At 46.0% G+C, this 13579-nt stretch overlaps 1 protein-coding gene across 5 annotated transcripts in view; it reads right to left on the bottom strand.

Annotated features, from left to right (window-relative positions):
- Nucleotides 1-13089, bottom strand: part of hivep1 (HIVEP zinc finger 1) — a 52458-nt gene extending 39369 nt beyond the window's left edge. The window contains exons 1-2 of one of the 5 annotated variants that reach the window (XM_034599278.1): nucleotides 13012-13089; nucleotides 10614-10748 (exon numbers count right to left, since the gene is read on the bottom strand). In XM_034599278.1, the coding sequence (XP_034455169.1) occupies nucleotides 10614-10653 (40 nt within the window). In that variant the 5' untranslated portion in view covers nucleotides 10654-10748; nucleotides 13012-13089. Of the gene's footprint in view, nucleotides 1-10613; nucleotides 10749-11918; nucleotides 12376-12596; nucleotides 12885-12977 lie in introns of those variants that run through there. The other 4 variants (XM_034599276.1, XM_034599275.1, XM_034599277.1 and 1 more) reach the window with 4 other exon arrangements.
- Nucleotides 13090-13579: the final 490 nt, after the last annotated feature.

Raw genomic sequence — 13579 nt, forward strand, 5'->3', positions numbered from 1 at the left:
GGTCCACGTTCGTTAGCTCCAATTTACCTCTGCCTGCCTGAGCCCTTCATTAACGCTTCAGTTTGAAAAGTTTAAGCCTAATAATTTGACTGATTGGGCAGCAGTGCTTGTTACTGACCCCAGATGAAACACAGGACACACACACACACACACACACACACACACACACACACTCACACACTCACACACTCACACACTCACACACTATGCTGTAAACAGGGAGGTCATCTGTCTCCAGGAGGTTGTGCGTAAATGGCTCAGGGCTGACGGTGACACACATCTGCTTCAGACGAGGACGTCTGAGCTGCGACAGGGAAGAAAAGACTCGGCCGACTCCTGATGAGTGATTTCTTGATCATTCGTAGAACACTTGGTCATCAATTCCTTCGCAGGCGATAGGTGCACGACTCAGAAACACACAAACGCAGATGCACACACTGGAAACACACACACACACACACACACACAAACTCGTGAGACCTTTTCTGCAGAAGCGAGCGGGCGGTGTGAGCCGTGGTATTAGTCACCAACGTCTCATGAACAGACAGGAGCTTGACAGACATTCAAACTGAGAGTCTGCTCAATGCAAATGATTGTGGGTGAGGGGGGAGAGAGAAACGTTAAAGTGGGACTTCAACAGAAAAGTGAATTAAAGTCCGAGCAGCGAGTTTCATCCGGAAAAACAAAGACCTGATATTAAAGCTTTTTGTGGGAAGTTGCACAACAAGCTGGGAGGTTTGGTTCAGAGCAGGAATACGAATGTGAAACTATTTTAATCAAGTCAATCGCTACAGCACAGATGTTATGGTTTGTCCGACCTACTCCCCTTTGATCGCCTCCTGGTGGCTGACTGCAGTACATGTCATAAACCCTGCCTCCTCCATGTTAACGGATGGGACATGGCCCAAACTAAAAAAAGATCTAAGTAAATGTTGAGCAAATTTTTCTCAAAGATGGTTTCTGTTATTTCAGGTACTTCTTGTCACGCGATCTTCATTTTTCTGGTGAGTTTTGTTTTAATTAGTTATTAGACGCATCAAAAACGGGGGGGAACTTTATGATTAACAGCTGAGACAGACTCGCGATTGGTTGAGCGCGTGTTTGGGCCCAGACTCCAAATAATAACACCACCAGGGCAGCACAGGTTTACAGGATATACACGTCGTCCATCTTTATTTACAGTCTATGATTGACAAGAAACCATCAAGTATTTGGCTTGAAAATGGCTTTACAACTATTTATGGATTATTAAAATAGCTGCGAACCAATTATCTGTGGAGGTTTCCACACGTAAAAAAAGATTCGTACAACATTTTTTGACTGAAGGTTAAATTCAAAACCTCGACAACTTCCTCGGCCTTCAATCACATCCATCTGAAATCCTCTCAAAACGTCCAGCTGACAAATAGGTTTCCTCAGAACCAGGTGTTCCCAGGTGTTGCGGAGGTTTCCCCTCCGTTACCATGGCGTTGTCCGCCTCAGGGCCGATCTGTCACGGAGCGCCCGCCCTCGCACTTTCCAGCCCACAGAGATTTAAACGCTGCCATTTATGGGATGCACCTCACAATCAAGAGTTCAGGCAGAATGGAAAGAGGCTGCGAGTTCCCCTGCTCTCTGATAATCTCATTTTCCATCATCAGAAATGTATTTTGCAGCTTCTGAACTACGAGCCGATCCATTAAAACAAGCCCACAGCGAGTGTGTGTGTTTTTTATTCCTCCATTAAAACAGAAGGAATAGACATTAACCCACATTTTCAGGATGGCAAAGTGATTCTCACCGTATTCAATTTCATTCACACAAAATATGGCCATAAAAATTCCTGGCAGGCGGGTCCCTCCCTGTCCCAGCTCGGCCTGTGTGTCAAAGTGAAAGCTTCTCTGAGGTTAGCAGCGAGCTAAACAGACATCCCTCAACCAGTTTCAGCCTGTCTGTTGTAGTTACCGTTGCTAAAACCCCGGTTTATTCCTGCCTCTGGGAGAGAAGTTCCCTTTGTGTGAATCTAGCTGCATTCGTACACACTGTAATTTGAAGGGACTGTACGGAAACACTGGTTTGGCTGCCTGAGCATGACACAACATGTAAAAATCCATTCAGCGAGGCCAGGACGTTTAACTCTTTCTCTGCAGCTCGCACACATTTACATAAGCAAGATGTTTTTCTGCTCATCATCATCACACAGAACGATTAAAATCAAATGACTTTTAATTATTCTCACTTTTTGTACATTATTCATTATTTATTCCGTATTTAAAAAGAGGATAAAATGATTTTTGACAATAGTGTAAACAGCCGGGTTTTAGTGCGTCATTGTGTTTATATGAGACATTTAACACTTAAAAGCTCTCACAGGATTTCTTACTGTATTTTTATGACACCTGTTTGTTTATGACATCCAGCATTCTGGAAATCTCTGCTGCGTTGTTAAAATGGCAAAAACATCCAAAAGTGAAACCGCAACTTAACATTTCATTCAAATTCCCAACGACTTTTTAAACTAAGTGTAGGAGCTGATCTGTTTTCAGCAGTATGTCATTAACTCGCTTCACATGTTCAGAAAAGGAGTTGAACATGTTTCTAACAAACTCAGTCGAGAGGTCAAAGTTCAGCTCAAATATGTCAGAGACATTTTTAGACGGAATAAATTACACCCACAGATTCTGAAAATTACTTCAGAAGAAATTCTTGGTAAGTTTTGTGGATGTTCACAGAACAAAAAAGATTCAAATTCTAATCGCAGCTGCTGTGGTGGCTGATGATGTTATCTCAACTAACCTAACAAGCTTAGTACGAGTGTTTAATTTGTAAAGTGGAAGTTACCTACAGTTAAGAGTAGTGGTAGAAAGTAACTAAGTACATTCAAAAGAATTTCTAAGAGTTTCTTGACAAGAATAAATTGTAATTTTAGTTTGACTTTAAGAAAACAAGCTGGTGCACAGGCCTCATCGTTTACATTTATTTCCCTGCAACCGAAACTGTTGCTGCAGCAGTGGTTTGGTACGGGAGACCCCAGACGTTGTGCATGTGACCACAAGGTCAGAGAGCAGCGAGAGGAGGCATCAACAACGTTCTCGATGAAAAGTTCAAACCGAGGCCGAACCAGTCTGACTTGTGCAAACAAACAAACAACCCGTGTGTCCAGCGTGCGGACATTTCCAGGTCCGTGCTGCCGCTGTTGATTCTGACCCTGCATATTTAACCCCAGTCGGAACTGTGGCCCAACGCACGGTTGATCATTAACAGGAAACTGCCGTCAGTGTGGTTGTTGCAAATTACTGAGGCGAAGAAACACAACGTGAAATCCGAATCCTTTTCAAACCGTTCAATTTTGCACCGGTTTAAATCATAATAAATGAAACGTCCGTCCAAATTAAACTGCTGAACGTTAATCAGCCGTCAGGTTGATGTAATAAGATCCACAAACTTATTAAATACCAGTGTCAGCACAGTGAGGAACGTTGGCGGGACGGGAAACTCCGTCTCCCGGCATCGTCTTTATGGGGTAAACATTTTCCACCTTGTTAAACCGAACCCCCCCTTTCACTGCAGTTGTTCCCCATTTATCACGCAGCGTGTTCTCTGCTGCAGCCGGGGCACCAGACCTGTTGTGCTTCGGTGCACGGAGCCTTTTATAAGACAAGAGGAATGCAGAGTCAGTTCTATAAACACTGGTGTTGCTAACAAGTCTGGGCATTTTCAGGGGCACTTTGTGGAGCGAGGAGAGATAAAAAAAAAAAAAGCGAAGGACAAACACCACGTAGCCAGCGAAGGTATCGACTGCATGACGCCGAGGGGGGGAAAGAAAAACCCACGATAGACACTGATGCATGAAGAGAGGGAGTGAGGGCAGCCGAGTGCAATTTGTCAGAAAGTTTAATAAACTGCACTTGTTTCTAAATCGGGGGGGGTTTTAACTCCGGGGGTCACATTTTTCCATTGCGACTAACTGGCCCACCCATCGTACAACAGAAGAATCTGCACAGCAATAAGTCTTATATAATAATACATAAGACCTATAATATGTTCCAGCTTTCGGCCACTAGGGGTGTTTCAATCAAAACATTGATAAAAAGACCTTGTTTGATGATGTCACGAAGCAGCGCGGGATCATGGGAGTTGTTGTCTTCAGCACCTTTGCCAATGAAAAGCGGCCTGAGGCGCCAATTATATTCACGGAGGAGGTCATGTGTCAAAGTTTCATGTTTCACGCAGCAAAGCGTCAATGAATAACTGGACTATTATGAGTGACCAACACAAACAGTGGAAGGAAAAACTGTCCAGCAGTGGGTTTTTCCTTCGTCATAAATTGTTTCCCCTGAAAGTTAAAGCGGAGACGGGTAAAGCAGATATGACCCAAATTAAAAGGCGATTAAAATGAAATGTCTGTTCAGTTGTTTTTATTGAAGAATTGTTATATATTATACATTTAGAGCAGAGATGGATACATTAATTTTAACTGTGCTGTTTTTAACATTAAACCTTCAACAAAACTTTCTTAAAATAAAAGTGCATGAGGGGAAATTATCCTGGGGCCTTGAGACCTCGTGAAGAAAACGCACCTCCTGGTCTTTACAGCTAAGAAACAGACCGCGATGGTGAATCTCGTCCGGCCTCCATGGCGACGGATGAAAAAGGACACTTGTGGCTGCTGGTCTTCGCCGGTCACACAAACAGACCACCCAGGACCAACCACGTAACGTCAGCGTCCACACCGAGGTCAGTCCTCGTGGTCTCCACTGCTCTCTGGGTCACCTGCTGTTCGGAAATATGACTTATATGATTCATGTAAACCGAAGTAACTCTTTATGCCTCTATTCAAACTTGCAGTATTTATTTAAATGTCCAAACAAATCACATAATGTGCAGGATGCAAATCATGAGCAGTGAAAACAGTTTAAATAAATGTTCTATTCTTTAACCTCATGTGTTCTGCGTATTAATACTAGAGGATATGAAGCCATCTTTATATTCTCATCCTCCATTTAGATCTTCTAGCTGTAAATGTCTAGAGCCGAAATGAAATAAAATAAATACCTCTTACCTTTGTGTAACTCAGGGTGGAAACAGATCCGTGTCGGTGGCCTGGAAAGCTGGGATTGTCAGGAAGTTATTTTTTTCTGCCTTTTTCCGTGTCAAAGGAAACGAATGCTCACAGACCGACTTCACACTTTAAAAAAAAATACATTTCCTACACTTCTGAGGGAAACTGAGTAAATCACTTTATTTAAAAAAGGACGATCGTCGTCCAACTTTTTGTCCTGCAGACGATTTCCAGATTTTTTTTTTTTTTTTGCAATTTACTTTCGATATTTTAACCGCGTTCTGTAAACACAGTTTGAAAACTTACAGCTGATGAAGTAGCAGCTGTTATGGTACAAGAGGTGAAACCTTTTTAAGATTAAAGAACCACAGACCTTGTTTCTGCTTGAATGTAAATTTCCCCTGGTATAAAAACAGAGTCAGAGGAACGCTCCGTGGGTTTGTGGCTGCAACTCATTTAATATGACTGTTATTAATTTGTGAGAGGCTGTTGCACCTGTTGCATTGTGATCCTTATGTTTATATGATGTATTATATTACTTACAGCCAATAAAACCCTTAATAAATCAGATCGGTGCAGCATCATGACGTTAGATCGGAGCAACAATAGGACAGAAACACTCAGTTGTCGCTCGTCACACTTTTTAAGATCTGCTGTTGGTTGTAAAAGAGAAAGTTTGGATCTGATCCAGCAGATCGTTAGCGTACAGACAGTTTACGGCAGGAAACCACCAGGAAAACCCACTGCTCATAATAATGTAAAAAGAAGGACGGGCCACAGGGAGCAGGAGGATGTAACAGAGATACACCCCCCCCCCCCCCCCCTCAGCCTGGAGGGGAGGTGGCTGCAGAGGCATCACCACCCCAGACTGTGGCTTCTGCTCCGGGTGAGTGACGTCTGTGAGACCAGAGTCTGACGTCCAGCCACACACAGCTGAGAACTTTCCCTCACTTTTCATTAACTGATAATCACTTTTACTTTAACTTGAAAATGAATTCTGGGAGGTGGAGGGGGTGAGGTAATGAGGGGCACGCGGTGTGCAATGCAGCGTGTGTCTGTGTGTCTGTGTGTCTGTGTGTGTGTGTGTGTGTGTGTGTTTGTGTGTGTGTTTTTGTAGGAAACCTCTGTGTATGCCTGCAGAGCTGCTTAGAGACCAGCTGTTTGACAAAAGTAAACAACGTCTCAGAGGAGGGGACCAGGAGTTCCTAACTTCCTGCATTGTTGCCCACAAACTGCGTCAGAGGATCATTCCTCACGGTGCGCACACACACAGACTCAGACTCAGACACACACACACACACACACACACACACACACACACACACACACACACACACACACACACACACACACACACACACACACACACACACACACACACACACACACACACACACACACACACACACACACACACACACAGTTCAGCTCTATAGACCGACGAAGCCGGGTTAGAAAGTGTAATTAAAAATGCATAAATGTTTGTGGACTTAAAACCAGAGTTAAAGTGTTTTACTCGAGGGCAGACGATGATTCGGAGAGCAGAGTTTTCTTATGTCTCAGGAGAGAAACCGAAAATAAAAAGTTTTCAGGGAACAGTTCCCCAGTTGTGTTTACTGCGTGTGTTGGTTTATTATGATTCAGATTGAAATACAGGAACAGACTCACAAGCTCACACTTCCTTCCTTTCTGCTGCTTGTTTTGATCCGGTTGCTTTTCATTCAGTTCTATGGATACACATGCAGTGACCAGTTTATTAGGTACACTTGTATAATCTAAAACTGATGTTTCCAGAACCACTTCTTAAATGGTGAGTGACAATAATCCATATTGTGACTTACAAAGTTTTGGCAGGATAATCAATATTACGTTTGTTTCACACATAATGAGAATTGGAGGTTATGTAATGAATTATGTTTGATGTCAAGGTTGTTTGATCTTTTAAATCTTTCTTAGACAAAAGAAATAATTCTAATATAATCTGTAGATAATCATAAAAACGAGAAGGGGAATGGTAGCGTGCGTATCTCCGCCGAGGCCGAACAAATCTTACACAGGATTGAAAGAAAAGCAAGTGGTCTTAATCTTAATGATTTATTTGTCATGAAACAAAGTTAATCCACATCTGCACCAAAACTTAACAGGTTCTTCCAACGATAAGACCCCAGCCCAAGTTTGGTGGAAATCGGTTTAGTGGCATTTGTGTAATCGGGCACACAAATAAAACAACAAATAGACACAGATAAATAGTCTGTGGCAGTGGAAATAGTTGTGGTTGAGTAGCCCCTTGTAAAAACTGATGATATCTTATCGCGGCTCATATAAAGTTTAGTCTGACGCTTCGGCTGCAGTTTCACCGACTGTACGTTTGTACTCGTTTCCTCCAACTCGCTCGACTTCCCCTCTGACAAAGTGACCAGCAACAACAGCGTGCCGCCTTAAATTCACCTGATACATGTCGGCAGCGCAGCCAAGTCGAGCTGGTGTCTGTGCAACAAGTCGCTCTTTGTGTCCCACGGTCGGGACAAAGTGTGTCAAGTCACATTTCAGACGACCGGAGGGGAAATATTAGTGCGGTGACGATTTCTTTTGTAACAGAGTCAAAGTTCTGCCAAACCTCGGAGGCAGAAAAGACCCGAGGAGCAACTTCTCATAACTCTGCATTAAATCAGCACCTTTGTATCTGAGCTGAGATTAATTACTGCTCTGTTATTGAGCGAAGAAAATACTGTGACTCATTTAGCCCGAAGCGGAGTGTTGTTAGAGCTCGTCATCACCATGTGACGGCTTTATGGCGGCGGGAGGCGGGCTCTCTGAGTTCCCTTAGAAAAAGGCATTCTCCACAGCGGAGTGCTAGCATGTGATATCTTGCCGTGCAATTAGAATTTCCTGTGTGATGAGGGAAACGCCTTGAGTGCAGACCCGGGAGGAGAGGTGATGAACTGGGTCAAAAGGCACAACAAGTCATTAAACCAACGTCACAGCGCGTTATCAGCAGAGGAGGAAGTGAGCTGGGTTCTCCCCACAACACGCTGGCAAGCAGAGCCCGGCCAATTCATCTGCTGCTCGATGGAACGCCCGATATGAGCCATTGACAGAAATATCAGCTCGGATGTTGACATTTGCTGATATGAAAACGTACGTTACAGAATAAACGATGCAGAAAACAGACAACAGAGACGCCACCATTTGAACGTTTCTCCTCTGAACTCAGGATCCATTCCGGTCAGATTATCCCCAATAATGCTCTTTTCAAATCTGCATCTTTTGCTCTCAACTTTTAAAAAAATCCCCCAAACACTGCAGCAGCTGCAGCGCCGTTGTCTGCTCGGCGAGAAACAAGGGAACAGTCACCATTAAAAATAGAATCAAGTCTCATTTGGCAGCCGCTTCTCTGCTGGGGGATGTAATGTACTGTTCTAAAACTTAATTATTTATGTTGTTTGGCCAAGTAAGCTCAATAAAAAAGAAAAGACGCGCACAGGAAGTGTTAATAAGATAAACAAACAGGCTGCTCGCAGACACGAGGAAATCTGCCCGGCCGATCGACTGCTGGGGGAATGGCAGCGATGCACATTTTCACACCAAGCATGCAACGCTGCATATTCAAAGATCTGTGAACCGCAAACGTCTGTTGACACGCAAGTCTGTCGCTTCTCAGCATAACACGAGGTCTTTTGCAAGCCAATCGGTGCTTTGTGTGCGTTCAAGATGTTGCAACTTCAATATGCTGCGAGTGCTGCCATGTTGAATACGTGTGTGCGATGCTGTCGTATCAGCTGCAGCAGGGAGACCGTTTTCAGATTCGGTTCATCTCAGATCAGCTCGTTTTTTTTTGTGACAGATTTATAAACCAAATACACATATTTGACACCTCTGCTTCATCAGATATGAGACGACAGCCGCGGTATGAAAACACAACCGAGGGAGATCAGTGGCAAACCAGGCGGCCACAGCCTCTGCAGTGTGTTAATGTGTTTACACAGTAAAAAATAACAAATCTCACAGATCTCAAGCCAGAAAGATGCTGAGATTAGATGAAACATGTTGTCTGTGATAAAAGCAGCTTAAGTTTTAAAGTCAATAAAGTTGTTTGTGTATTTACATCATTAATACAAACATTAGTACGAAGCAGAGACTCCACTGTGATGGAGTCGGAGTCAGTTGCACCAGCCGAACGCAACTTTGAGCCAAAAGTTCAAACATAAAATCAACTGAACGGCTACACAACTTATGATTTAACTCAAATACACCGACAGCACAGACGGTCACGTTTCACCCTTTCCTGCATCTTCCAGACTTCCAACTACGGTGGCCCCGAGAGCTCAAATTAAGAAAACACACTGCGAATACACACAACACAAAAATACACACAACTCGGAGATGCAGCTTTTGTAAACTACACTGCAGCTTGATATCAGAGAAGCTAGTTCTGTAAATGTCTTTAAAAGAAAACTGAAACCATTTCTCTTTACTTCAGCCTCTAACTAGATCTTACCCTTTCCAGCACTTTTATATTTGTCTTATTTATTTCCTTTTCTCTTAAATGTCATTTTAACATAATTTTTCTACTACTCTCACTTAAAATCTGTTCTTATATATAAATTACATTTTATAGTGTTTCTATTTTAACTATATTGTATGTAAAACACTTTAAACGGCACAAACAATTAGCCAAACACACAAAACACACGCAACAACATCAAATAGACAAAATAACAAGATCAAAAACAGATAGACAAACCAAAACACAAACACACGCACAACCAAATAGATACACAACACAAACAACAGACAAACTCACAGCTACACACAACCAAACAGACAAAGGTCATCATCTGAGACAGCGGTAGCAGCAGCTGAACAGACGTCAGGAGATGCTATGAAGTCATATTCAGTTGTGGTGAATTTATTTCCTGTGTGGTGGCGAAACACTTCTACATAAATCATGTTGGCCTTTAAATTTAGGCCAATATGTCAACCAGCTGAAATATGAAGCTGTTACATCGCTCCTCTTGAACTCTCAAGACAACGGTGGGTCGTGAGGGTCGTGGGGGGAGCTGGAGCCAATCACAGCTGACCTTGGGGCGAGAGGCGTGGTTGAACCTGAACAGGTCAGCGGTCCGTCACAGGGAGACAGACGTCCATCAACGCTCACAATTTAACCTCCAATTCCCTCAGCGTTGGGAAGAAGCCAGAAACGAGGAGAAAATGCCAACGCCGCGCAGAAAGGCCCCAAAGTCAGAAAGCTCAAACCAAAGCTACGTTTGAACTCACGCAGAGCCGATAAAACAGGCTGCTACGGGACGTTATGATGACGACAACACAACAAACTTATCTCACAACCTCAAAAAACTGAAGCACCTGAATCAGTACGAACCAGGAATCACAGAGAAACTTCACCAGCACATCTGAACATGACAGAAACATAAGCAACAATAAACAGGATCTTTCTGTGATGATATTTCTGGGCATGTACGAAGGAAATGAAACCATTTTAAACCACATAACAAATCTCAGGCCAAGAGAGGTTAGCCCGCCAGCTGACAGGAAGTGTAACTCCAAAACTCACCTTTTAAATTCTTCGGGTTGTTCTGCTTGGTGCGCGGCATCTTTCCGCCTCGGTTCACAGGTGCATCCTGGAGAAAGTGGCGTCGAACGCTGGACCTGGAGATGAGCCGACTCCTGAGCCACAGTCTGGGAACATCTACAGAAAGAAAACACACACACACACACACACACACGTGTATATGTGGTGAGAAGCAGCTGAGCATGAACTCTCCACAGATCAATAAGGCACTATATGCTCTCGCTCGGCAGCTGGAGTCCAGGACAGAGCCGCTGATTGAGTTTATTCCTCAAACAGGTGCCTGGGCCGGACTTTTCATTTCAGGCCCTCTCCTCTCGGAGCTGCGGTGCAATAATGTGCAGTGCGGACTGGGGCTCCCGTCTGTGGGAGGAGGTGGAAACATGTTCTCCCCACTCTTTCTACATAACCTCTGCAGCAGCTGATATCTGCCACTCTGATGTCAAACACACACACGGAGGGGGATCCGCTGTTGTTTATGGGGAAACGTCTGATTGACGTGTCGGATACAGAGAGCCCGCTCTTTTTCTCAGTGACGAATGTCAGCGGCGATGACGAATGATGCAAACAATGAGGTCCTGTGATGAACGTTGCGGGGAGGGGGGGGGCTGCTGGGCGACCACACTTGTCACTATCAGAGGAATCTCCCCCGATGAAGTTGGATCACTGCACAAAGTCGAGACATCACAAAAGGCGGCCATGTCTGAACACACCTCTACATGCGGGGGATTGTTTCTGTGGATCTCTCTTGGCGCCCCTGTTGTTGGAGAATAAAGGATTTTCATGCAGTTTCGTGCAAACGCCGGTTTGTTGGGAGCAACATGAGGCTAAATCGTGGCTGTTGAGGTCAAACGCCAGCGAGATGTCAAGCCCACAGAGCTGCAGCGGCTTCAGAGGGCAATCCACAGGGGGAACAGCTCACCTCTGCACTGCCATCAGGAATAAATATCTCATTTTAATCATATTCTCTAAGCTGTTTTCTGGCATCATCTCCTCCACGTCCCCACGAACACTCCTGACCCCGCACTGGAGCGTGTGCACGTTGCAGCGAGCAGCAGATCTTCAGGAAACCAGCCTTTGTTTCCCCTCCACCAATATTACATAACACTTACTACAAGTGGATGACGGTTTTTCTCCATATACAGTTGGTGCATGTGGCGCTGGAGCCATGACATCATCTCACGGTGGATATTCTGCACACAGGGGCGCTGCTGTGCACGGTCGCATGAGGAAAAACACACACGCACGCGCACACGCACGCCGACAGATACATGCAGAGATGATGCTCACCTGGCTGCTCCTGTGAGAGGTGCACAGGTTTGTGTTTTTTGTATGTCAGTGCAGGGAGGACTGGCGCGGAGGAGGCGCACATCAGTCTGCTCAGGCAGTCAGTGCGTCTCCCAGCCTGTCTGCTTGTCCGTGCGTGTGCGTGTGTGTGCGCGTGTGTTTGCAGAGCTACTTGAGGGAACACCCCGATACTGACAGGAGGAGCGCGGTGATTCTGCGCAGTAGCATGTGCTGCTCTGCACATGGCAGGTGACTAATGATTTCCGTTTACACCTGAAGACCGGCCACAGGCGTTATGTAGAGAAAACACCGTGCAGGGCTTTTTTCTTAATGGTGCATGAGATTAACGCCAAATTTTCCCAACATGCAACTGTGATTAAATTGGATCATATGGGATTTGGGCGCATGCAGTGAAGTCAGCGAAAAACAATGCATGGGAATAGCGTGTGTGTGTGTGTGTGTTTTTTGTATGGCTGTTGCAACACGTGAACGCCCTGCAAGTGAGGGAGGGGCCAGGGAAAACCCCTCACCGTTTCTGCAACAGCGCCCGACCGGGACTCTGCTCCCCCCCCCCCCCACCGACTCGTCCAACAAATCCCAGCTCCAAGCGGCCGCAGCACGCACACACACACATGTCACATGCACGTCCATGAAACAGCCATGTAAAGAGCGGAGACTCACCCAGGGAGCTGGGATGAAGCGGTGGGGGTGGGGGGGGGGATAAAGAGACGTTGCGGCTCCAAGTTCGCTGCTCGGCTCGTCCGCGCAAAAAAAAAAACAACAACACTGCGCCAAACTCCGCGCGCCCTCACCTGCGGCCGACGCACCGCGGGAAGCAACCCCGCAAAGTTCACCCGACACCCGGGACGAGCCTCGCGCCCGCGTGTGCGACTCACGGGGGAGGAGGGAGGGGAGGGGGGGGCTGCAGCCGCCGCGACCCCCGCACCGCCACACTGACACCGACCCGCCCGGCTCCACACACACACTCACACTCACGCAGACACACACCGCGGGGGGAGGACGAGGAACAGACGCACACAAAGTGGATGTTGGGATACTCACAGGTGCAGGTTTAGTGTCGGTGAACGTAACGCACCTTTTCGTGGAGGAGGAGGGGGGGTGTGGGGGGGGGGAGTGCTGCGTTATTTCCTCCCTTCACCTTGTCGCTCACTTTCTATTGCAGGAAATAGACAGGCCCACTGACGTCAGCGGGGGTCCCGTCTCCGCCTCCCTGCCACGGGGCGTCCTCTCCCGGCTGCAGGGGGCTCCCGACGGCCGACAGAGCCCGCTGCAGTCCCCGCCCCCTCACCCCGAGCCAATCATCGCGCTCCTCTCCATCGGGCCACACCTCCTCGTCCTCCTTTGCAAAAAAAAAGAAACACATGTTCCAGGAGCTGCTGTCACACATGAAACCGAACTCCGCAGTTTCTCCGGATTTTCTCCGGAGGATGTGCATGTGTTCACGTGAAAGTCCGATTCAGAAGTTTCTACGAACTTTATCCTCCTGGCCTCCTAGTATAAAGTCTGTAGAAATCCAGGATTAATCGATGTGGGACCATGAGCGAGTGGGGGGGGGGTGAGGGCGCTTCTAAAGGCCAAGTCGTGCTTCTGCGTCGAAGCTACGCCGTCGCCTACGCGTAACCGTGTATCCCACGCAGAGACCT

Source organism: Hippoglossus hippoglossus, chromosome 11, assembly GCF_009819705.1.
Source record: "Hippoglossus hippoglossus isolate fHipHip1 chromosome 11, fHipHip1.pri, whole genome shotgun sequence".
In the NCBI taxonomy this organism is placed as follows: Eukaryota; Metazoa; Chordata; class Actinopteri; order Pleuronectiformes; family Pleuronectidae; genus Hippoglossus; species Hippoglossus hippoglossus.